We start from the raw sequence: 23,995 nt of genomic DNA on the forward strand, positions 1-23,995 counted from the left end.
TCAACAGAGTGGCTGCGAGCATTGTACATACACACAGCGGATATATACTCATTCTGGTGGAGGTTTCGGTTCGATGTTCGTTGCGGATGGTAATCTTGGGTTCTCTCGGTGCAAAGAAGCTTTAACCGGTGAAAAACAATCACGTTTCTTGTAAGGTAACACGGTAAAAGATGTTATACCATCGTACGATCGTATTTCGTTGATTCGTATTAATCTTAACTAATTTCTTGCAGGATGTTCCATCGATGTTACTTCTGTGGCGATCGTTGTTTAAATGCAATCGTTTCTGCTAGAGATTAACGAAGAAGTGAGTGTAAAATACATGAGGAGGTATAGAAGAGGATCTTTTCAATGCCATGTGAAGAACCACTTTGTTATTTAAAGTTGGTATACATAGTTGCGTATGTAAAGTAATTGCTTGACTAATTGTGCTTTAATTGAACCGCGTACAGTTAGATAAACATGGACGAAAGGAGAGTAGCGGATTATTTTGTCATCGCTGGTTTGCCTGGCCAAGACAATGATTTCGATAACGATAACGAAGCGAATAACAAGCTGGAGGATTGGTATCAAGAAGGGACGCATGTCAAGGATATGAACATGAAACCACCGATCACTGATCTTGCCATTATATTCCCAGCGCTGGGCGAAAAGTGTCCGGAGGGATACGTTTTGCTGGAGCACACCGTTTCTGGATTACCCGCAGATCTGAATCATGGCAGTTTGAGAACGAACGAATGTTATCTGTGTTATCGAAGAGGTCGTGACAAACCACCGTTAGTAGATATAGGTAAGCTGATATTTTGCAGCGTACCAATTAACATTCTGAGAAGTGCTGTTGTGTAAACATTGATCGAGGCTTGGATGTAAACCGTGGCTAGAATTTATGGAGATATTCAGCATCAATGCGATTCATTAGAGCCTTAAATTAATTCTTTTGACTGTAGCTTACACTAAAAATCTCTGAAAAGTGTTAACGCTTAGAATTGTGAAGTTTTAAGAGCTTCGATGTTACTCGATGCTTGTAATTAAGATTGAGGAAATCTGTAGATAAATAAGAAAGGATATTAGTTTGAGTAATTTTTAACTTGATCTTTGACAAGTGTTTTTAAATAATAATAGAAAGTTTGAGTAGCTTTATAATTTATATGTCGAAATTTTCTGTTCTTTAACATTTTGCTGAATTAATCTGCAATTTTTTATGTAACGGAAGCATAGTATTTTTTTCTTTTCTCCCAGTTACGTAAATAATGTATATTTTGTTGTGCTTTATATTTATTATTTATATTGTACTCTGTTTTATACTCTGAATTATAAGTTATTCATGTTTTATTGCTGAAACAATGCTTATCATTAGAAATTAAATTTTGTTGAGGGACATTTAGTGTTTGATAGCTTAGAAGTAAAGAAGAAAGATGATATTTAATATAGAATAAATTGTTTAAACCAAATTTCTTCTTTTTGCGGAAGAAACAAAATTCTATGTAATTTTTAAGTCTTAATATATATTCGTTAACTATTTAAGTAACTTTTCCATGGAAAAACGCAGAAGAAACAAAATTCTGAGGAACTTTTAAGTCTTAATATATATTCGTTAACTACTTAAGTAGCTTTTTTATGCAAAAATGCAGAAGAAACAAAATTCTAAATAACTTTTAAGTCATAATACATATTCGTTAACTGCTTAACTAGCTGTTTTATGCTAATAAAAGTATAAAACAATGATCTTTCTTCTCTAAAGAATTTTAGATATGTAAAGGTGGATATATTTAGCTGGTATGCGCTTGCGAAAGCATTACTCTTCGAAACACAAGCTATTAAAAATGATTTACAATGTATTTCTGATATCTTAAGCAGCGAATATGCTTATTACACTTAATGAAGGTATATAGTTGAAATGTATTAGACAATTCATTAAGAATACGTTATTTTAATTGTTTTATTAACAGTTGATCTCGCTGAAAATCGCTGAGGATCCATAAGAGAAGGATACTCCGCGTTTTAATTTAATTACTTAATTTTTTCTCATCGTTTTAATAAGAAATATCATTCTCTAAAATTCTCAGCAGCTTTCGCTCAATTTCTGCTAAAAAATTACATATTTTTACAATTTTTCTAATTGCATATCAATACTCAGAAGTACACTTCTTGCTTAACTTTATAATACAAGCAAAAAGTATGTTAAATATAATTATATGCTTGTAAATAGATCCTCACGCGATTCTTTACAATCTGAAATAGCAAACGAAGCATATCTTCGCTTTTCTTTTTTAAAAACATATACTTAATCAGCGAATTGTAACAAAAGCCTTAATACCAATAATGCGTTGATACATTTTAGCATTTTTGAAGAAGATATATCAATTTTAAGATCATGAGAGACTAATATTTTAGAGTACGAGTATATATTTAAGCAAATCGAAGTTAATTTGGAAAATAGTCCTAACAATATGTTGTATAAAATATTTGTTACATTTTATGCTTCTTCATTTTTATTCTTGATTTACAAGAAATGTTAAAATTTGTTTTTTTCGAGAGCATTACAGGTACAAATTTGTAATTTATAATACGTTGAATAATTAGAAAGAACTGATTATTCTAGGTACAAATTTGAAGTTTACAATACAAGTTCAATAATTAAAAAGAACTAACTATTTTAGATATAAATTTGTAATTTACAATACAAGTTCAATAATTAAAAAGAACTAACTATTTTAGATATAAATTTGTAATTTACAATATGTTGAATAATTAAAAAAAAACTATTTTAAAATATGAGAAGCTATCTTCAATCTATTTCAGAATTACTATTAAAAAGCTTAATATTGATCCAATCGTATAATTTGCTAAATGTAATTCGAGCTTAAAACTGTATCTTTATTTATACGATTCTGTTATTATTTATTTTTATCATCCGTACCATAAAAATGTGAGACTTGTTCACAAAAAAGTATCAATGATCTTGTTGCTTAAGTATCGCAATATTTACTCGTAGAAAAGAATCTTCTCTCTTTTATATCTTTTACATTAATATCTTAAGGTATTCAAATTGAATGCGAACACCCTTTCTTCCTTTTAAAAATAAGGGAAATGTTTAAAGAGTTCGAGTCGAATGCAAACACTCTTTCTTTCTTTTCAAATCAAGGAAGAGACTTAAGGTGTTCGAGTCGAATGCGAACACTTTCTTTCTTTTAAAATCAAGAGAGATAACTTAGGGTATTCGAGTTGAACGCAAACACTCTTTCCTTCTTTTTAAATCAAGGAAGAGACTTAAGGTGTTCGAGTCAAATGCGAAGTCTCTCTATCTTTTAAAATCAAGGGAGATGCTTAGAGTATTCGAGTCGAATGCGAAGTCTCTTTCTTTTTTAGTATCAAGAGAGATACTTAGGGAATTCGAGTCGAATGCGAACACCCTTTCTTTCTTTCAAAAATAAGGAAGATGCTTAAAGCGTTTGAGTCGAATGCGAACACATTCTTTCTCTTCAGTTCGTACAAACTCTCCAGTTTCTAAAAGCAACAATGCAATACCATCGATAACTCCAACTAAAATATACATTCCATACAGCTCTCAGTCGCCTACAAAATACATTTTCATCGCTAACAGCAATTGTGCGTTGCAGGTGTAATATACGATGGCAAAGAGCGCATAATGGAGGACGCAGAGATGATATTGGAGACACCGAAGGGGCATCTGGCCAATGTGAACAACTCGACGGCAAGGATATTCGTGACCTACAGGCGTGCAAGCCGTAAAATGCCGTGCAACTCGTTAGTGGTGACTGACATTTGTGTAATACTGACGAACAAGGGCGAGAGCCCGCCCCATGCGTTCTGTGTGATTAGTAAAAACTTGAACAAGGGGATGATGGGCAGCGACGTGTTCCTGTGCTACAAGAAGTCGATGAACAGAGCCAATCTGATATCGTTTAAGCCCGCGATACTGTTCAAGTACCCGATGTCGGATTACAGCAGCTTCGTCTTCCCAAACTCTGTGGCGATGTTCTGTCTGCCGATGGGGGCGACGATAGAGTGCTGGCCAAAGGTCGCGTGCAAGCCCAAGCCAGTGTTCTCGACGTTCGTCCTTACTGTCGCTGACGCTGCTCAGAAGATATACGGGTCTGCGATTACGTTTTACGAGGAGCTCGAGCTGGACGTGGATATTTCTAATTTTAAGGACAACCAACAGTCGACTGATGTACTCATGGAGAATATGAAGAACTCTGGTACGGAACGATGAGTATAGTTTGTGTAAATGTGGCTATGAGCTGTAAGGAAGTCTGTTGAAGTGGTGCACTGGTTTCGATGATTCTTTGGTTGGTTCTTTCTCACCTCAGAAGAGGCGTAACTGTTTGTATTTAATATGTTGGACTGTATTCCTTTGAAGAGACTTCTTTTTAGCTCTGAGTAACTCATATGCTTCCAAGAGACTTGCTTTTAGCTCTGAGTAATGCATATACTTCCAAGAGACTTCTTTCTAGCTCTCAGAAGAGGTATAACTGTCCTTCTTCAATAAGTTGGGCCATATTCCTTCCAAGAGATTTCTTTCTAGCTCTGAACAACGCATATCCTTCCAAGAGTCTTCTCTCTAGCTCTGAGTAATGCATATGCCTTCAAGAGACTTCTTTTCAGCTTTAAGTAATGCATATGCTTCCAAGAGACTTCTTTCTAGTTCTAAATAACGCATATGATTATCATAAAAGTTTGAAGAGCTGTGAAGAAGTCTTTTGAGGCAGTTTACAGGTTTTGATACTTCTTCACTTTCTCAGAAGGAGCATAACTGTTTCTGTTCAATAAGTTAGACCGTATTTCTTCCAAGAGATTTCTTTGTAGTTCTGACGAGGGTATATGCTTCCAAAAGACTTCTTTCTAGCTCTGAATAACTTGTATTCCTTCCAAGAGACTTTTTCTTAGCTCTGAATAAGGCATATGCTTCCAAGAGATGTTTCTCTAGTTCTGAATAGTGCATATGCTTCCAAGATACTTCTTTCTAGCTCTCAGAAGAGGTGTAACTGTTCTTCTTCAATAAGTTGAACTGTATTCCTTCCAAGAGACTTCATTCTAGCTCTGAATAACGCATACGTTTCCAAGAGACTTCTTTTTATCTCTCAGAAGAGGCATAATATAACTGAAACTTGAGTCACGCTTGGCAATAGCAAGCAATGAATGGCTTAGTACGAGTTTCTAATTAAGAACCATTCACAATTAAAGTGACTAGTCTCAGATAAAAATAGTACAGAGAGTTTCTCTTATCGTTTCAATGCATATACAAATATTACAGCTGTTTTTAGTGTTTCTGGTGTTATATCACATACCAAGCCATGGTTTCCTTTCAACGAAGGTGTTTCATGGTCTACGATGGTCTAATGTAAAAGCTTTTTTGTTTATATCATCCAACAAAGGTGTTCGATGATCTACGCATTAATGTAAAAGCCTTTTTGCTCATATCTTGGAAACTAAAAGAGATAGACAGTTGCATGTAGAGTAAAAAGTTGTTCCAAATGTTGATTTCTAAAACTTATCGAAAAATCAGGAAAATCGGTTCAGGGATAGCTGAGCTATGCGAACTTTTCTTTCTCAGTTCTATGAATTCTTCCATTTTCTATGTTCAAAAGCCAATCCTATGTAAATGAAATTAGGCCAGTGTCTTGAAATCTAGCATTTCTTAAGCAAAATAACAGTACGTTAATAAGACTTATGAAGAAATCCTCAAAAACCCCAGGCGAGAGCCAATTTCTAAACACCATTAGACTCTACCATTGCTATTGTAGTGACCCTTTTTGCTCATATCTTGAAAACTAAAAGAGATAGACGATTGCATGTAGAATAAAAAGTTGTTTGAAATATTGGTTTCTAAAACATATTGAAAAATCAGGAAAGTCGGTTGAGGGATAGCTGAGCTATGCGAACTTTTCTTTCTCATTTCTGTGAATTCTTCCATTTTCTATGTTCAAAAGCCAATCCTACGTAAATGAAATTAGGCCAGTGTCTTGGAATCTAGCATTTCTTAAGCAAAATAACAGTACGTTAATAAGACTTATGAAGAAATCCTCAAAAACCCCAGGCGAGAGCTAATTTCTAAACACCATTAGACTCTACCATTGTTATTGTAGTGAACCTTTTTGCTCATATCTTGAAAACTAAAAGAGATAGACAATTGCATGTAGAGTAAAAAGTTGTTCCAAATGTTGATTTCTAAAACATATCAAAAAATCAGGAAAGTCGGTTGAAGGATAGCTGAGCTACAAGCTTATACATCACTTTCCAGTATCGCTTCTGGAGTTCTTTCAAGATGAATCAGAGAACTGTTTCTCTTGTTACAGCAGAACACGCAGAGATAGACTACCAGCAACTGAAGACGAAGACGAACAAGCAATCCGGAATCCTGAAGAAGCTCACACTGGCGCAGCTGGAGAAGCTGCAATACACAAACTCAGCAACGCAGTCGCTGAACATCAGCAAATCCATCTGCATCCTGTCCCACTGGCCATTCTTCGACACCTTCGAGAAGTTCTTAGTCTTCTTGCACAGCATGTGCGACAACAAGCCGCAGCAAGTTCCTATCGAGAAGTACATAGCGTATTTTTTGTACGACATACCATTTCCAAGCCCGCAGAGACCAAGGATACTCGTGCAGCTAAGCTCCAAGGACAGGCTGATCCTGACCCAGCCGGAGGACCTGGCGTTGCCCAGGTCTGGCGCCAGCTTCCGCCAGTTGCTCATTAATCTAGGACCAGACAATTGTTTGCTTATCCTGCTGTTGATCCTCACCGAACAGAAGATACTTGTACATTCGCTACGCCCAGACGTGCTGACCTCAGTCAGCGAAGCAATCGCAATGATACTGTTCCCATTCAAGTGGCAGTGTCCGTACATACCCTTGTGCCCACTTGGACTAGCCGAAGTAACATACTTTACTCCATCCACTCGACCCGCAAACAATGTGGAGAGTAATACGGTTGGTCTTCCAGGTCCTCCATGCTCCGTTACCATTTCTGATAGGGGTGGACTCAAGATTCTTCGACTTGTACGACCCTCCATCAGATGTGAACTGCGTCAACCTGGACACGAACAATATAGCAATCTGTGACGACAAGAAGTATCTGAACGTAAAACTGTTACCAAAGAAAGCTGCCAGGCAGCTGCGGAACTGGCTCGAGCATCTCTACTCGAAGCTGATCTCTCTGGGCAAGAGTTACTCGTCCATGAAAGGTCTGCGCCTCTTCGGTCTGTCGCCAATCGTCTTCTAATTTTTGCTTCTTCTTCAGATACTGAGGACGAAGAGTTCAGCGTAGACAAAGAGTTCCAGCAGAAGCGGAAGGAGCAAGCCTTGGAATTGGAGATACAAGACGCCTTCTTAAGATTCACTGCGACTATTCTTAAAGGGTATCGTGCTTTCTTATTGCCAATTACTAAGGCACCGACTGTTGGCTCAACTGATCCCACCAGTTTGTTCAACATACAAGCGTTCCTTAGAAGCAGAGACAAGACTCACGCCAAGTTTTATAGCATGCTAGTGAAGACGCAAATGTTTATTAGGTACGTATTCGCTGATCTGCATTTCATCAAAGTTAGAATTCTAAAAAACAGTAGCAGATTTATTTCGCAAGGAAGTTACGCTGCGTTTAGCTTCTTGAAGGTTCATAACTTAAAAGACGAAGACTCTAAGTTGCGCAGAAGGTTTTTTTAATGCGAAGAATGAGGAAGAGGTAATAATTTTTATCGTAAATTAATTATTTACTGATGCGTTTTCACTCGTATACAATTTTTTGCTATTTATTTGTAGCGTAACTTCCAGGTGGATTAAAATGTACTTTTTTTATTCCACTTAAGGTATTTAGAAATGCTATTGGTTGATAAAAATGCAGATAAATTAACTTTGCGATTCACCAACAAATGTTCTTACTTAAACGTAGCTTTACTTTTTATAGATTTTGTGATTTTGTGATGCGATACTTAAATGTAATTTTAATGCTGAAAATTATATCCGTATTACTTTGATTTATATTCTTCTAGGTTTATAGAAGAAAGAAGTTTTGTATCAGACATGGACATGGCTGGTTTAGCCTTTTTTGACGAATGTACAGAACGCATCGAGGAAGAAAATGGTGAGTTCGCATTCCTACAAAATTCCATTAGAATAATTATTATCGTACTTAAAATTTGTTGTTTGCTGAGCAGATAACTAAGCGTATAAATTAGATTTAAGGTAGAGAAAGCTCTGAATGTTCACGTATGACTAAAAAAGTGAGAAACCAGATTATATTTCTAAGAAGAACTCCAGAAGCGATACTGGAAAGTGATGTATAAGCTTGTAACTCAGCTATTCCTGAACCGACTTTCCTGATTTTTCAATATGTTTTAGAAATCAGCATTTCGAACAACTTTTTACTCTACATGCAATCGTCTATCTCTTTTAGTTTTCAAGATATGAGCAAAAAGGTTCACTGCAATAGCAATGGTAGAGTCTAATGTTTAGAAATTGGCTCTCGCCTGGGATTTTTATGGATTTCTTTATGAGTCTTGTTAATGTGCTGTTATTTTGGCTAAAAAATGCTATATTCCAAGATGCTGACTTAATTTCATTTACGTAGGACTCGCTATTGAACATAGAAAGTGGAAGAACGCATAGAAATGAGGAAGAAAAGTTCGCATAGCTCAGCTATCCCTCAACCGACTTTCCTGATTTTTTGATATGTTTTAGAAATCAACATTTAGAACAACTTTTTACTCTACATGCAATCCTCTATCTCTTTTAGTTTCCAAGATATGAGCAAAAAGGGTCACTACAATAACAACGGTAGTCTAATAGTGTTTAGGAATTGGCTCTCGCCTGGGGTTTTTAATAAGATTGTATGAAAATAAAAAAGTAGAGGGAAAAAGATGAGCGAAGAAGACTTTGAAATTAAGTAACGCTGCAGAGAACACTCTGTACATGTTCGATTCTCTTGTAGAACCCTTTGTAAGCCTGGTTGAACGTTCTAGTGCCTCTTTTGGAGCTGGACGAATCTCAACACAGCGAGCGAACAGTATTCATACCACCCCCAGAGCCTGGTCCGAATCAGCCACCTATAATATATCATACGTTCAAGTTGAACCCAGATTTGATAAGGCCGCAGAAGAGTTTCCACCTGAAGAACCCAAACTTGAGCGTCTTTGGGATAATACCAGGGAGTCCAATGGCTCGCAGGACCAAACACGAGATCAAGGTGGCTCAGAGGATGGCACGGAAGCAAGTAAGTCAATCTTTTGTGCCGTTGAACTGAATTTAAGGAAATTAAATGCTTCTCTGCGCTGGAATCTTCAATCGTTGGCTCTAGAGGGTACCGATTGACCTAAATCTTGTTCTACGGAGCACTTGGTGCTAGTCTACTGTGTAACAATATAGTTTCTCTTGATTACTCCTCCAACGCTACCTGAAATCAAAAGTTGTAGAGTTGAATTCATGCTACGAGAGAGGAATAGCTGTAAATTAGGAATCGTAAGTCAATCTATTGTGCCATCCAACTAAATTTGAGGTAGTTGAACGTTTCTCTGCACTGAAATCTTCAATCGTTGGCTCTGAAGTCTATCGATCCATCTAAATTTTGCTCTACGGAGCATCTGGTGCCAGTCTACTACTTAACGATGTAGTTTCTCTTGATTACTTCCTAACGTTAACTGAAACAAGGTATTTTAGGAAGGAATAGCTGTAAATTGTGCATCGTACAGTTGTAACGTTAAAGAAAACTCAACATCGTACTGCAAAATCCCCTTTTTTTGATACACTATGTTATTTTTCAGGCAGCAATGCCAAACAGATGGGGCAGATGCCTCCTAGGGACCTGTTACAGCCTCTGGTTCCTCCATCTGCCAGCGATGCTGCAGGTATCCAACCAGCCAGCCACTATCCTGCACCAAGCGTACGATCTACTGGTGAAGATGCCCAAATTGCACCTGGACCCGATAGAAGAAGTAAATGTTTCTGTTCTCACGTGTTCGAATAGCTGTTCCATGATCATATTCTGTTAACAAATTTTACCGTAGAAGGTGTGTCGATTTTAGGTCTGTTATAGAGCCATGATGCAGCTCTGCGGGGTGTACGGACAGCCTGTTCTAGCAGTGAAGCTGCTGTTCCACATGAAGCGCAGTGGCGTACAGCCAAACGCTCTCACCTACGGGTTCTACAACAAGGTACGAACACCCTTTCGTAGCCAATTTCCCATTCGTTAAGCTGTTCGAAGAGATTATTCGCATCGCTGGGGTCCCCAGGCTGTACTCGAAGCCACCTGGCCCTCCGACATGACCAACTCCAGCCAGCTGATGTGGAACAAGCTGAGAAACGCTATTGTCGGAGCTGCTCTGTTCAAGAGGGCTGGCAAGAGAAGCGCTAGAAGAAGATTGAGCTCCAACGCAGAGCTTCTGACTGTTGATGGGAAGACTGCGAGCATGGAGCATGCGTTGTCCAGGTCTAGTCTCGATAGTACTCATTCGCAGGACACCGAAGCTGCCCACAGTGACTGTGAGTGACCGATTCACTGCGTTACGATTCAGTTATTCTTTATTTTGGGTTGATATAGGTTTTTAGTTACCTTTTTCCTTTTTTTTTTTCACTGCGTCCTTCGCATTACTGATAGCTACTAAAGGGAGTTCTGTCTCAGATCTACCGGAGTACGGACCATTCGAAATAAAGAAACTTCCTAGACAAAATAGCATCGTCAGAGACTCGATAGCACTGAACGCTTTGCAGACGGAGGACTTGGATGGCCTTTCGCTGAGCCAGAGGTAATTTATACTTCGAATCGATGAGAAAGAACACGTTTCTCATCGTCTCTTTGCTTTCAGAGTGATTCGTAACTTGGAGTCGCCACTGAAAAGCCCTGTTCGCACACCGGTCACTGAGAATGACCCTCTGGGTGCCTTGATCAATGACGAAACACCAATCGTCTCACCGTCTGGAGAGAACGACTCGAATTGTTCGACAAATACTCTGACTGTGTTTAACAACGTTGAGGAGAGACCTGGAGGACCACTCTTGTTTCGAAGGTACCTCCTTCTACCTTCGATGAATGTCCACTGTGTACACGCTCTGCTCGCATGGAAGTTATTCTAGTTAAACGCTTCGTTTAATGTGTACGAGTACATGTGTATGCGATAGAACTGTTTTTAGTGTTGCGAGAGAAGTTTTACAGTAATTGTTACGTATATTTAGTTTAGAGAAAGTCTTGAGTTTACAGTCGAACGCTGCGTTCCTATTTTTAATGCTTCTGGATTTTTTGCAAGCGTAATTTAGAAGGCGTAGAGAAATTGTGGGGTTTACAATCCTCTTCTGATGTTCTTCGTCTATGAATTAGCTTGGATTGTATGGAAACTGTGCTGCGTTCGAAGGAAATGGATATTCGATTTAAGTTTCGAATGATTTCTGCTGCGATTCGACTTGTATTTCTTCTTCGATGGCAAAACGCTGGCTCGCAAGCTTCGATATTCATCCTGTGAAGTAGAAAAGAGTCAACGATTCATCTCGCATCTCCTACAAATGCCTCTGCAAGGTTTAAACAAAGTATCGCAATAGTAATTCTCAGTCGTAGACTAATTAAGAACAGATTCATCCTCGTAATGCCTTCGTGGGCTATTTTACTCTTACGTTAACTTCTATTTTACTTTCTGCAGTTAGTATAACTCCTTTCGAGCCTCGTCTACTTTGGTAATCTTCAACAGAAAGATGGTATCATCGTTTAGGTACTCGATTACAGAATTGCACAATCATACTTCAATTAAATGGTTCGTAGCAGATAATTGGATGTACAGGATATTATATTGAATAGATTAATGCAGAAGGATGTAGCCAAGTGGCAATCGAAGCCACCAAACATGATTCATCATCAAAAATGATATACTTTGACTTCTTCTTCGTACAGAGTTTGTTCGTAGAACTGATTTACGAGGAAAGATACTGCGAAGCACCCATATATTTTGGTTTTACTTTTACGTTAGACTTTCTGATAATTTTAGTGGACTTTTTACACATTTTTATGCAAGTAGAGATCGTAGAGAATATTATATGCACAAAATATCAGTAACGTTCTGTTATTTTGCTTTAAAAATCCTAGATTCCAAAACGCTGATTTAATTTCATTTACGTAAGGCAGATAACTAAGTGTATAAATTAGATTTATGGTTGAGAAAGCTGTGAATATTCATGTATGACTAAAAACATGAGAAACCAGATTATATTTCTAGAAAGAACTCCAGAAGCGATACTGGAAAGTGATGTATAAGCTTGTAACTCAGCTATTCCTGAACCGACTTTCCTGATTTTTCGATATGTTTTAGAAATCAGCATTTCGAACAACTTTTTACTCTACATGCAATCGTCTATCTCTTTTAGTTTCCAAGATATGAGCAAAAAGGTTCACTACAATAGCAATGGTAGAGTCTAATGTTTAGAAATTGGCTCTCGCCTGGGGTTTTTGAGGATTTCTTCATAAGTCTTATTGACGTACTGTTATTTTGCTTAAGAAATGCTAGATTTCAAGACACTGGCCTAATTTCATTTACGTAGGATTGGCTTTTGAACATAGAAAATGGAAGAATTCATAGAAATGAGAAAGAAAAATTCGCATAGCTCAGCTATCCCTGAACCGACTTTCCTGATTTTTCGATATGTTTTAGAAATCAATATTTAGAACAACTTTGTACTCCACATGCAACCGTCTATCTCTTTTAGTTTCCAAGATATGAGCAAAAAGGTTCACTACAATAACAATGGTAGAGTCGCGCAAAGGTTCGCATGGCTACTATGATATCCTGCCTTCGAATACAATCTTATCTCCTATCGTAATACTTAATTACTAATGTTATACAAGCTTAAACACATCATATTGCGAATCGTAGGGCTCATTCTAAAGCTACGCAGACTTATCATCTTCCGATACCTAGTAAACTAATAATTTCTACATAATAGTCTTTATAAGTAACATCGACCAAGTCCAACGAGCCTTGATAATCAATCTCGAAGACCGTAGGAAGCTATTATCCCCAGAAAACCCCCCTGTTTCATTCAAAATAATCCATAACTCTGAAACAAGATGAAATACTTCATTTTTTAGTCAAAACGCAGCACTCTGAGTACATTAAATTGGTCAGAAATGGCTGCGCCTTTAGTTAGAAGTTAAGGAACAACACATCCGAGTCTCTACTGTTGTTATACGCTTGAATAAGTAATGCGTACAGTCGTAAACTTCTGTTAAGAGAGTACGTAGTTGGTGTATGCTGTCTGAGATGAGGCGGAGAGCATGAATCTGAAGAGGCACGTATGCGCACGCAGTGTTTTATAACTACATTTTTGCGTTTACATTGCAGTAGCATCCTGCCTCGTAGCGCAACTTTTCATCAGACAGTAGATGAAACCGGTGTAGCGATAGGTGGCCAGTTACAGAGAAGCGAAACCATGCCACATTCTGTCGCACAGCAAGGCGAACAGGATAGAGAAAGAGAAAGGCTAGAAGTGACCAGTATCTGGTCGCAAAAGGAGAGCGTCACTTCCAGTCTCTCGAGTTTAGGTTCCAGTTTAAAGCTGAGTTTCGGGTAAGGTGGACTACTCTAATTACCATTTATTACACCTAACGTACTAATCGTTCGGGCTGAGGGCACTTCGTCTCAGCTCCGTAATCCAAAAAACTGAACACAATCTCATCGTACTGACTCGCAGAGCTGAGATTGGCTGCGTCGTCTTCACTCGTTACAGAATATCTTGCGTAATCTTGGTAAATGTTCACTGCGAGTGGAAGAATCAAGCTTAGAGAGATTGAGCGATGAAATTTGAGGAACAGAGAGAGAGAGGAAGGGTAATGAACATTCTACTTTAAGCAAGAACTGCGTTAGATGCTTGAATTGGTGTCTACGAGAGCCATTTCTCTCTCGATTCAGATTTCAGTGGGTTCTCGCAGCTGTTTCTGCGAAAGCAATTGGCTACGATGTTCTAGTTTCTCGTACGTAAAGTTTAAGAGTACAGTCTCTCTCTCTCTCGATGCTATTCGCCTCTAAAATAAAAGAATTGGAGATTAACGCAAGGCGAAGGCCAGTCGTTGGTCCTTTCTCTCTCTCTCGACCAAGGCTGTGGTTACCGAAGGACCTTCAAAATTTTTTCATAGCAAATCTAGACCGTACAGTCCCAAAATTTGGACTCGTTGAAGTTCTAAAAGGCCCAGATTTTTTATACAAATTTTTTAGAGTCACTATTATCGCTCTTCGTAGCTTCCACAGACTTTTAATGAGGTACATCACTTAGAAATGGAAGCGTTTGCTAATTTTCTGAATTCTAAATATTTCTAGCATCAATAACTTCTCATTCGTGCGCAATACTTGGCTGATTTTAATCTAGAAAGCGCGATTGGGACTAATAGCGAAACTTAGACCGAACAAATCATAGAACGGAGGATTTCATCTACTCTGCGCCATGCGAATACCAATTTCTAGCTTCCTTGCGATTGCTTTTCTTGTCGTAGCATGTTTGCCAATTGGACAATAGATTGCATGTTAAGATAAAGCGTACGATTCGATATCCAACATCAAATCCCCCAAAATTTCAATCGAGCTACTAAATATTGGCTCTCAGTTACATTATTTAGCTCGTAACAGTCTCGACAGACATTATTCGAACTAAATTCCTCGCTTCGATGACTCTGAAACCAACCATTCGTTTAAATCGCAACAAAATCCAAATTATCTCTCGTAAAGTGATTAGAACTGCTTTAAGCGGATCGTACAAGCATGATAATCTTAATTCGAGTCTCTAATAAATTTCTAAAGGTTCTACATTGCGAACAGATGCGTTTAATGTTCGTTACGAGGCAAGAAACGAGTCAGAGGATCCTCCTTCGCACGTCTGCACGTATACAACTAGTTTTCTGACCAACGAAGCCTCCGTTACCCAAAAAAAAGAGACCGTTACCCCATATTCTACCTTTATCTACTAATTAGAAGCACGTTATTGCATTACGCAGGAAGAATTCAGTGTTTAAGTAAGAGTCAGCTGACGAATGCAAGCGAACGCTGAGAAGATCATTTGTTTCAGCCCAACCAGCTTGACCGGAAAGAAATCCAATGAAATAATACTCGGTGGCTTGAACAGCTTGAAGTCTGCAGCCACAACGGTTGCGAAGAAGTTCGATGAGATTAAGGAGGCCATCTCCGCAACCAGCACACCGGTGAAGCTGAAGGACAGGGAGTACAAAGTGACGCATGGGGCATCGCATGAGTCGTTGGATTCTATGACCGATGGCTCCTTGCAGGATAAGAATGAACCGCCTAAAGTATCTGGTTTGTACGATCAAGGGCATTGGAGGAAGTGTATACGGAGCACGCAGCGTTTATGTAGAAACGCTTGAGTATTTGGTATTTTTGAGCTCGTAGGATCCAACGGAGGAAGTTAAACAACCATTATACTGTTTAAGAGACTTCTATGGGGTCATATTTCTTTTTTATTACTTGATTTATGTAATCGAGGCTCAGATTTCTTTCTACGATGATCTATTCCTTAATTTATGTAAAGAAGTATACAGAGTGCAGTTTTTATGTAGAAATGCTTGAGTATTTGGTATTTTTGAGCTCGTGGGATCCAACGGAGGATGTTAGACTAGCTTTGTAGTTTTTAAGAGAGTTTGGTGAGCTCGTATTTCTTTTTTATTCCTTGATTTATGTAATCGAGGCTCAGAGTTCCTTCTACGATAATTTATTCTGTAATTTAAAGTTAATTTAAAGCTCAGATTTCCTTCTACGATGAATGTAAATGCTGTTTAAAGCTCTTCTAGGATGATCTGTTCCTTAATTTATGTAATCGAAGTTTAGATTTCCTTCTACGATGATCTATTCCTAAATTTATGTGAGGAAGTATACGGAGCACGCAGCGTTTACGTAGAAACGCTTGAGTATTTGGTATTTTTGAGCTCGTAGGATCCAACGGAGGATGTTAGACTAGCTTTGCAGTTTTTAAGAGAGTTTGGCGGGCTCATATTTCTTTTTTATTCCTTGATTTATGTAATCGAGGCTCAGAGTTCCTTCTACGATAATTTATTCTATAATTTAAAGTTAATTTAAAGCTCAGATTTCCTTCTACGATGAACGTAAATACTGTTTGAAGCTCTTCTAGGATGATCTGTTCCTTAATTTATGTAATCGAAGTTTAGATTTCCTTCTACGATGATCTATTCCTAAATTTATGTGAGGAAGTATACGGAGTGCAGCGTTTATGTAGAAACGCTTGAGTATTTGGTATTTTTGAGCTCGTAGGATCCAACGGAGGATGTTAGACTAGCTTTGTAGGTTTTAAGAGAGTTTGGTGGGCTCGTATTTCTTTTTTATTCCTTGATTTATGTAATCGAGGCTCAGATTTCCTTCTGCGATGATCTATTCCTTAATTTACATAGTCGAAGAAGTCCAGATTTCCTTCTACGATGATCTATTCTTTAATTTTTAATACAAGAAGTTCAGATTTCCTTCTACGATGATTGTAAATACTGTTTGAACCCCTTCGATGCCCATATTTACGATCTAAGTTCAGATTTCCTTCTACGATGAATGTAAATACCATTCAAAACTCTTCGATACTCATATTTATGACTCGCAGACAAACACGCCTCGCAGAAAACACTATCACCATAGCAAGTATCCTCCAAATATTCCATTTCGAGAGGCAAACAGAAGATTACTTAAAACTAGACCCTAAAATAGCAAACGTAGCACTTATAAAATTAAAAATTGAGAGAGAAAAGCGAAAAAAGAACATATAGAGTCCATCGTAATAAAGAATTGTATCTTTTCTGTGAAATATTATCCAATTCGCTGCTCTAAAATATCAAAAACAAAAGTTTTCTAGGTATCGAGTTGGATTTAGAAGAACACAAAATAGTAGCGAACTTATTTTACAGTCTTAACTACTCTAAATTCCTTCGAGAGACATTAAAATGCAATATTAGAAGACAGAAAGTAACGATGGACTTCTACGAGAGCTTTAATTAAATTACAACAAACAAGAATGCGAATTAACTAGAATTAATTACATTTCATCGAAGCGAATGGTCTATCGATCTACTATTTTGAAATTTTATCTTCTAAACAGATTCAGAAAGGTATATAATCCTCAGTTTGGAAAGAAACTGGTCATTCGACTATCGTAAATATATTTTTTTAAGCTGCGTAGCTTTATTTTAAGAGTTTCAAGCTGCGCAACTTCATTTTCAGACTTTCAAGCTGCGCAACTTCATTTTTTTGCAAATTCATATCGTAACGAAGATGTTCAAGCGTTTCTGTTCGAACGCAGCGAATCTGTATCGCTCTGAACTGAAATTGAGCAATTGAAACAGGTGACGGAGGGCTGGACACGTACATGCTGTACGATCTGGCTGAGTGTCTGTATCCGAAGGGCTCAAGGGAGTTGGACGAGCGAATTGCCATCGAGCTCGTGCTCTCCAGTGCCAGCAGGTGTCATCACTGCGCCACGATACTGTACGATGAGGAAATAATGGCTGGCTGGCAGCCGGAGGACTCGAACTTAAACACGGTCTGCCAGTACTGCGACAAAGCTACAGTACCTCTGCTCACTATAACTATATTAGATTACAGGTATTCCGCTGACTAAAAATGCCTCTGAGACCCCAGCGCACTTGTGCGTACAGGTTTAAGGACTGTTCGATGTTTCTGCGAAGGTGCGAAGAGAATGAGAAGAAGAGCGACCCACTGATGGGTGCTCTGGTCGAGCTGCTGGACAAGCCGAGGGAGCTGCTCGAACCCATTACGGTGCCATACCTGAACCCTCTAGTTTTAAGGAAGGAACTGGAAAGCGTCCTGAGCCAGGAGGGCGATACGTGCCTGACCAAGCACAAGTTCATCGAAGAGCATCCGATAGTCTATTGGAACCTGATATGGTACTTCGAGCGGACCAACTTGACCAGCCACCTGCCTGACCTGTGGCTGAGCAACGACACGAAGAAGGAGCTGACCAACTACAGCGCAGTGGGCGTTAAGACCATGTGGGACAACGAGAGACTCCATATGGACCGGCTGCCCATGTATCTTCAGTGGAAGTTGAACACTACGGAGGACAAAACGTAAGCTGAGGCTCTGTCGTGCTATTTTGCTGTTTTATCTTCTAGAAGGGTGCGGAGAGGTGTATAATGCTACGTTTGGGAAGAAAGCTAGTCATCGTTGAGTATTATCTGTTAGAATTGCTATTCGCAGCAAGGTTTGTCTTTGTATCCCTTCGTCAGCAGAAAGAAACCAGCTGCGCTCTTCGAATCTCTCTCGAAGCGAGGAACAAGGGTTCTTCTGATTTCTACAGCTGCGTCGGTGGAATAGTTCAGCAGTAGAGAGTCGTAGAGCAGAGGAATGGAAGAACGCTGCTTCTTCTTCAACGCCAGCCTCAATCTAAGCCGAAGATCACAGATGTAGATGGAAAAAGAAGGTTTCAGAGCGCGTTGGAGCATCCAACGATGAAGAACGAACATCTGAAAATTGTTTTAGGGAAGAACAATAAGAGCGCAGCTTGTAATTGCTATTCGGAGCAAGAATAAGTTGTTTGCGAGTGCATATTTTTGGATGAGAGCTCTCTGCGCTTGCGATTTATAGTATTTAGGGAAGAAACTGATGATAAATTTGCTTTTGTCGCTTGTATCTTGTGAACCAAGGTCTGGCGATGTTTATATGTGGATAGAAAGAAGTTAAGTCGAATTTGGAAGTTGAATTAAGAAGAGTAACGATTTCTGAATTTTATATACAAAGATCGAAGGAATTGAATGTGTTTTGATTTGCGAAATCTTGGATATAGTGGATTTATGTCTTCTGAAGAGTAAATCTGAGGTGTTTGTGGTAATCGCAAGTCATCAGAGCATTTGTTGAGACTTTTCTCAGTCAAATATTTAGCGATAAGGCTGTCTTTCTCAGTTAAGCGTCTTGCGATTGGGCTCTCTTCTTCTTGGAGATTCTTCTCAGTGAAATATCTCAGTCGTAAGACTCTCCTTTGCTTGAAAACTCTTCTCAGTCAAATATCTCAGTCGTAAGACTCTCCTTTTCTTAAAAATTCTCAATCAAACATGTAACGATGAAGCTCTTCTCAATCAAACGTCTAACGTTGAAGCTCTTCTCAATCAAACGTCTAACGTTGAAGCTTTTCTCAGTCATACGTCTAACGTTGAAGCTCTTCTCAGTCAAGCATCTAGCGATGAGGCTCTGCTCTTCTTGGAGACTCTTCTCAGTGAAATATCTCAGTCGTAAGACTCTCCTTTGCTTGAAAACTCTTCTCAGTCAAATATCTCAGTCGTACGACTCTCGTTTTCTTAAAAATTCTCAATCAAACATGTAACGATGAAGCTCTTCTCAATCAAACGTCTAACGTTGAAGCTTTTCTCAATCAAACGTCTAACGTTGAAGCTTTTCTCAGTCAAACGTCTAACGTTAAAGCTCTTCTCAGTCAAGCATCTAGCGATGAGGCTCTGCTCTTCTTGGAGACTCCTCTCAGTGAAATATCTCAGTCGTAAGACTCTCCTTTGCTTGAAAACTCTTCTCAGTCAAATATCTCAGTCGTAAGACTCTCCTTTTCTTAAAAATTCTCAATCAAACATCTAACGATGAAGCTCTTCTCAATCAAACGTCTAACGTTGAAGCTTTTCTCAATCAAACGTCTAACGTTGAAGCTTTTCTCAGTCAAACGTCTAACGTTGAAGCTCTTCTCAGTCAAGCATCTAGCGATGAGGCTCTGCTCTTCTTGGAGACTCCTCTCAGTGAAATATCTCAGTCGTAAGACTCTCCTTTGCTTGAAAACTCTTCTCAGTCAAATATCTCAGTCGTAAGACTCTCGTTTTCTTAAAAATTCTCAATCAAACATGTAACGATGAAGCTCTTCTCAATCAAACGTCTAACGTTGAAGCTTTTCTCAATCAAACGTCTAACGTTGAAGCTTTTCTCAATCAAACGTCTAACGTTGAAGCTTTTCTCAGTCAAGCATCCAACGCTAAGACTCTTTTCTCCTCGAACGACTCTTTTTTCTCAGTAAAACACCAACCGACTTAAGACTTAAATGTTTACTTTCATGTGTTCCAGGCTAATGCAATCAGTAATTACGAACGTTCGTCGAAACGATCTAACGGAACCTATAAAAAGAGTGGCCTTTGAAAGAAGCAAATATCAATCAACCAACCAACCACTATTTTCTGTATACCGGGATATCTTGTTTCTGGCATTTACAGTTTTGGGAAGAGGAAATATCGATCAAAGTGCGTACGATCTTAGTTTACAGTTAAACAGTTGTAGAATTTAGTTAAATCTAACTTTTCTAAGCACACGTTACACTTATCTTCGCTTCGCTATCAAATTCTTCAATCGATTGCCTCTACGATAGACCGGAGGACCAATAAATAGTGACCAATGTACGAATGCTGAGTCGTAGAGGCTGAATTAACATCACATACAGCCACTATAGGGTTTCTTTACAGAAGTAATGCTCAATCTCTCAAAGAATGTCTGTTATTAGTCTTTAGAACAATTGTAGAAGCTAAAATGCAGCACAACAGCCTCTACGATAGACCAAAGGACATGAAGTTGTACCAATGCAGAGTCGTAGAGGCTGAATTAACATCACATACAGCCACTACAGGGTTTCTTTACAGAAGTAACTCTTAATCTCTCAAAGAATATCTGTTATTAGTCCTAAACAGCCTCTACGATAGTCCAAAGGACCAATAAGTAGTGACCAATGTACGAATGCAGAGTCGTAGAGGCTGAATTAACATCACATATAGAAAATACAGGGTTTCTCTGCAGAAGTAATGCTCAATCTCTCAAAGAATATCTGTTATTAGTCTTTAGAACAATTGTAGAAGCTAAAATGCAGCACAAACAGCCCTTACGATAGACTAAAGAACATGAAGTTGTACCAATGCAGAGTCGTAGAGGCTGAATTAACATCACATACAGCCACTACAGGGTTTCTTTACAGAAGTAACACTCAATCTCTCAAAGAATATTTGTTATTAGCCTTAAAAACAATTGTAGAAGCTAAAATACAACATGAGCAGCCTCTACAATAGACCAAAGTACCAATAAGTAGTGACCAATGTAGGAACACAGAGTCGTAGAGGCTGAAATAACTTCACATACAGCCACTACAGGGTTTCTTTACAGAAGTAACTCTTAATCTCTCAAAGAATATCTGTTATTAGTCCTAAACAGCCTCTACGATAGACCAAAGGACCAATAAGTAGTGACCAGTGTACAAATGCAGAATTGTAGAAGCCAAACTAACATCACATATAGGAAATACAGGGTTTTTCCAGAGAAGTAACGCTCTATTTCTCAAAGAATATCTGTTATTAGTCTTTAGAACAATTGTAGAAGCTAAAATGCAGCACAAACAGCCCCTACGATAGACCAAAGGACATGAAGTTGTACCAATGCAGAGTCGTAGAGGCTGAATTAACATCACATACAGCCACTACAGGGTTTCTTTACAGAAGTAACTCTTAATCTCTCAAAGAATATCTGTTATTAGTCCTAAACAGCCTCTACGATAGTCCAAAGGACCAATAAGTAGTGACCAATGTACGAATGCAGAGTCGTAGAGGCTGAATTAACATCACATATAGAAAATACAGGGTTTCTCTGCAGAAGTAATGCTCAATCTCTCAAAGAATATCTGTTATTAGTCTTTAGAACAATTGTAGAAGCTAAAATGCAGCACAAACAGCCCTTACGATAGACTAAAGAACATGAAGTTGTACCAATGCAGAGTCGTAGAGGCTGAATTAACATCACAAACAGCCACTACAGGGTTTCTTTACAGAAGTAACTCTTAATCTCTCAAAGAATATCTGTTATTAGTCCTAAACAGCCTCTACGATAGACCAAAGGACCAATAAGTAGTGACCAGTATACGAACGCAGAGTTGTAGAGGCTGAACTAACATCATGTACAGCTTCTGCATGTAGAAAATGCAGGGTTTTTCTATCTAAGTAACGTTTAATCTCTGAAAGAATATATGTTATTGGTTTTAAACAATTCTGCAAGCTAAATGCAACATGAACAGCCTCTACGATAGACCAAAGTACCAATAAGTAGTGACCAATGTAGGAACACAGAGTCGTAGAGGCTGAAATAACTTCACATACAGCCACTACAGGGTTTCTTTACAGAAGTAACTCTTAATCTCTCAAAGAATATCTGTTATTAGTCCTAAACAGCCTCTACGATAGACCAAAGGACCAATAAGTAGTGACCAGTGTACAAATGCAGAGTTGTAGAAGCCAAACTAACATCACATATAGGAAATACAGGGTTTTTCCAGAGAAGTAACGCTCTATTTCTCAAAGAATATCTGTTATTAGTCTTTAGAACAATTGTAGAAGCTAAAATGCAGCACAAACAGCCCCTACGATAGACCAAAGGACATGAAGTTTTACCAATGCAGAGTCGTAGAGGCTGAATTAACATCACATACAGCCACTACAGGGTTTCTTTACAGAAGTAACTCTTAATCTCTCAAAGAATATTTGTTATTAGCCTTAAAAACAATTGTAGAAGCTAAAATACAACATGAGCAGCCTCTACAATAGACCAAAGTACCAATAAGTAGTGACCAATGTACGAATACAGAGTCGTAGAGGCTGAATTAACATCACATACAGCCACTACAGGGTTTCTTTACAGAAGTAATGCTCAATCTCTCAAATAATATCTGTTATTAGTCTTTAGAACAATTGTAGAAGCTAAAATGCAGCACAAACAGCCCCTACGATAGACCAAAGGACATGAAGTTGTACCAATGCAGAGTCGTAGAGGCTGAATTAACATCACATACAGCCACTACAGGGTTTCTTTACATAAGTAACACTCAATCTCTCAAAGAATGTTTGTTATTAGTCTTAAAAACAATTGTAGAAGCTAAAATGCAACATGAGCAGCCTCTACAATAGACCAAAGTACCAATAAGTAGTGACCAATGTAGGAACACAGAGTCGTAGAGGCTGAATTAACATCACATACAGCCACTGCATATAGAAAATACTCTTAATCTCTCAAAGAAATATCTGTTATTAGTTTTAAACAAGTTTACAAGCCAAAACACAGCACGAACAGTCTCTACAATAGACCGAAGGACCAATACACGAACATAGAGTCGTAGAGGCAAATACTGGTCCCTCGTGACTTCTAAACCCATCCAACTGGATGATTCTCATCCGCTGGGTGTTGTCATTTGTCTGCACAAGCGTCCAACCGAATGGTTTCTCTGTTCCAGGTGTTTTCGACAGGGAATACAATTTATCTTTAGATACGTTAACAGAGGCGGAGAAGAAGTTGTTGTGCACAATCGATGCCTCGCCATCGTTGATGTCAACCTATTGCAGACATTACTTTAAGCAGCTGAACGTGTAAAAAATTTATAGAGCGAAAGAGAGAGAGGGAGAGAGGGAGAGAGAGAGAGGGGGAGGAGTACGATGTAACATATTGTGAGAATGAAGAAACAGTGCGTTCATAAACAGTATCAACGATTACTAACTTGTCCAGTATGATTTCCGAAAGCCCACGTAGAGCGTTGAAAAATCTCACCAGTTAATTAACAGACCCCTCGGCTGGCTATTTATCATTGCTCTTTCTTTCTCTTTTCTTTTCTAGGCAGAGAACAGCGTACCCTTTTTTTTCTTTTCTTTTTCTTACCAAGGAACAGAGAGAGAGAGCGAACGAATGAAAGTGCCACAGTGTCGTAGAGACGTGTCCCTGTTATTCTCGAAAACGAAAACACGCGATCACTGTTGACTACCTTTCTCACGTAGGAGAATAGCGAAAGAGGTACATATATATACATTATTTTATTATTATAATGCGAAACACATATTAGCTGTACGTATGGATTGCGATAAGGAAAACTTAACTCAGTACCAAAGAATCTGATTTTGGGTACTGGTCTCTATTTAATGTACCATTAAGCCCAGCGTCCTCGTTCATGGATTACTTAAATAAAATTGGTTCTGAC

The 23,995-nt window shown here is 38.5% G+C and overlaps 1 protein-coding gene across 1 annotated transcript; it reads left to right on the plus strand.

Moving 5' to 3' along the window:
- The first annotated feature begins 254 nt into the window (after nucleotides 1-254).
- Nucleotides 255-23,411, plus strand: LOC143431855 (DENN domain-containing protein Crag-like). Its single transcript, XM_076908831.1, has 19 exons — nucleotides 255-383; nucleotides 453-790; nucleotides 3,621-4,223; nucleotides 6,324-6,901; nucleotides 6,969-7,209; nucleotides 7,266-7,536; nucleotides 8,014-8,105; nucleotides 8,983-9,233; nucleotides 9,781-9,951; nucleotides 10,042-10,170; nucleotides 10,249-10,498; nucleotides 10,614-10,761; nucleotides 10,822-11,022; nucleotides 13,339-13,563; nucleotides 15,053-15,297; nucleotides 17,340-17,598; nucleotides 17,682-18,083; nucleotides 20,071-20,243; nucleotides 23,261-23,411. Exons 2-19 carry the CDS (start codon nucleotides 463-465, stop codon nucleotides 23,395-23,397), a joined length of 4,704 nt encoding a protein of 1,567 aa, XP_076764946.1. The 5' UTR covers nucleotides 255-383; nucleotides 453-462; the 3' UTR covers nucleotides 23,398-23,411.
- Nucleotides 23,412-23,995: the final 584 nt, after the last annotated feature.

This window comes from Xylocopa sonorina, unplaced genomic scaffold (genome assembly GCF_050948175.1).
Source record: "Xylocopa sonorina isolate GNS202 unplaced genomic scaffold, iyXylSono1_principal scaffold0014, whole genome shotgun sequence".
Classification (NCBI taxonomy): Eukaryota; Metazoa; Arthropoda; class Insecta; order Hymenoptera; family Apidae; genus Xylocopa; species Xylocopa sonorina.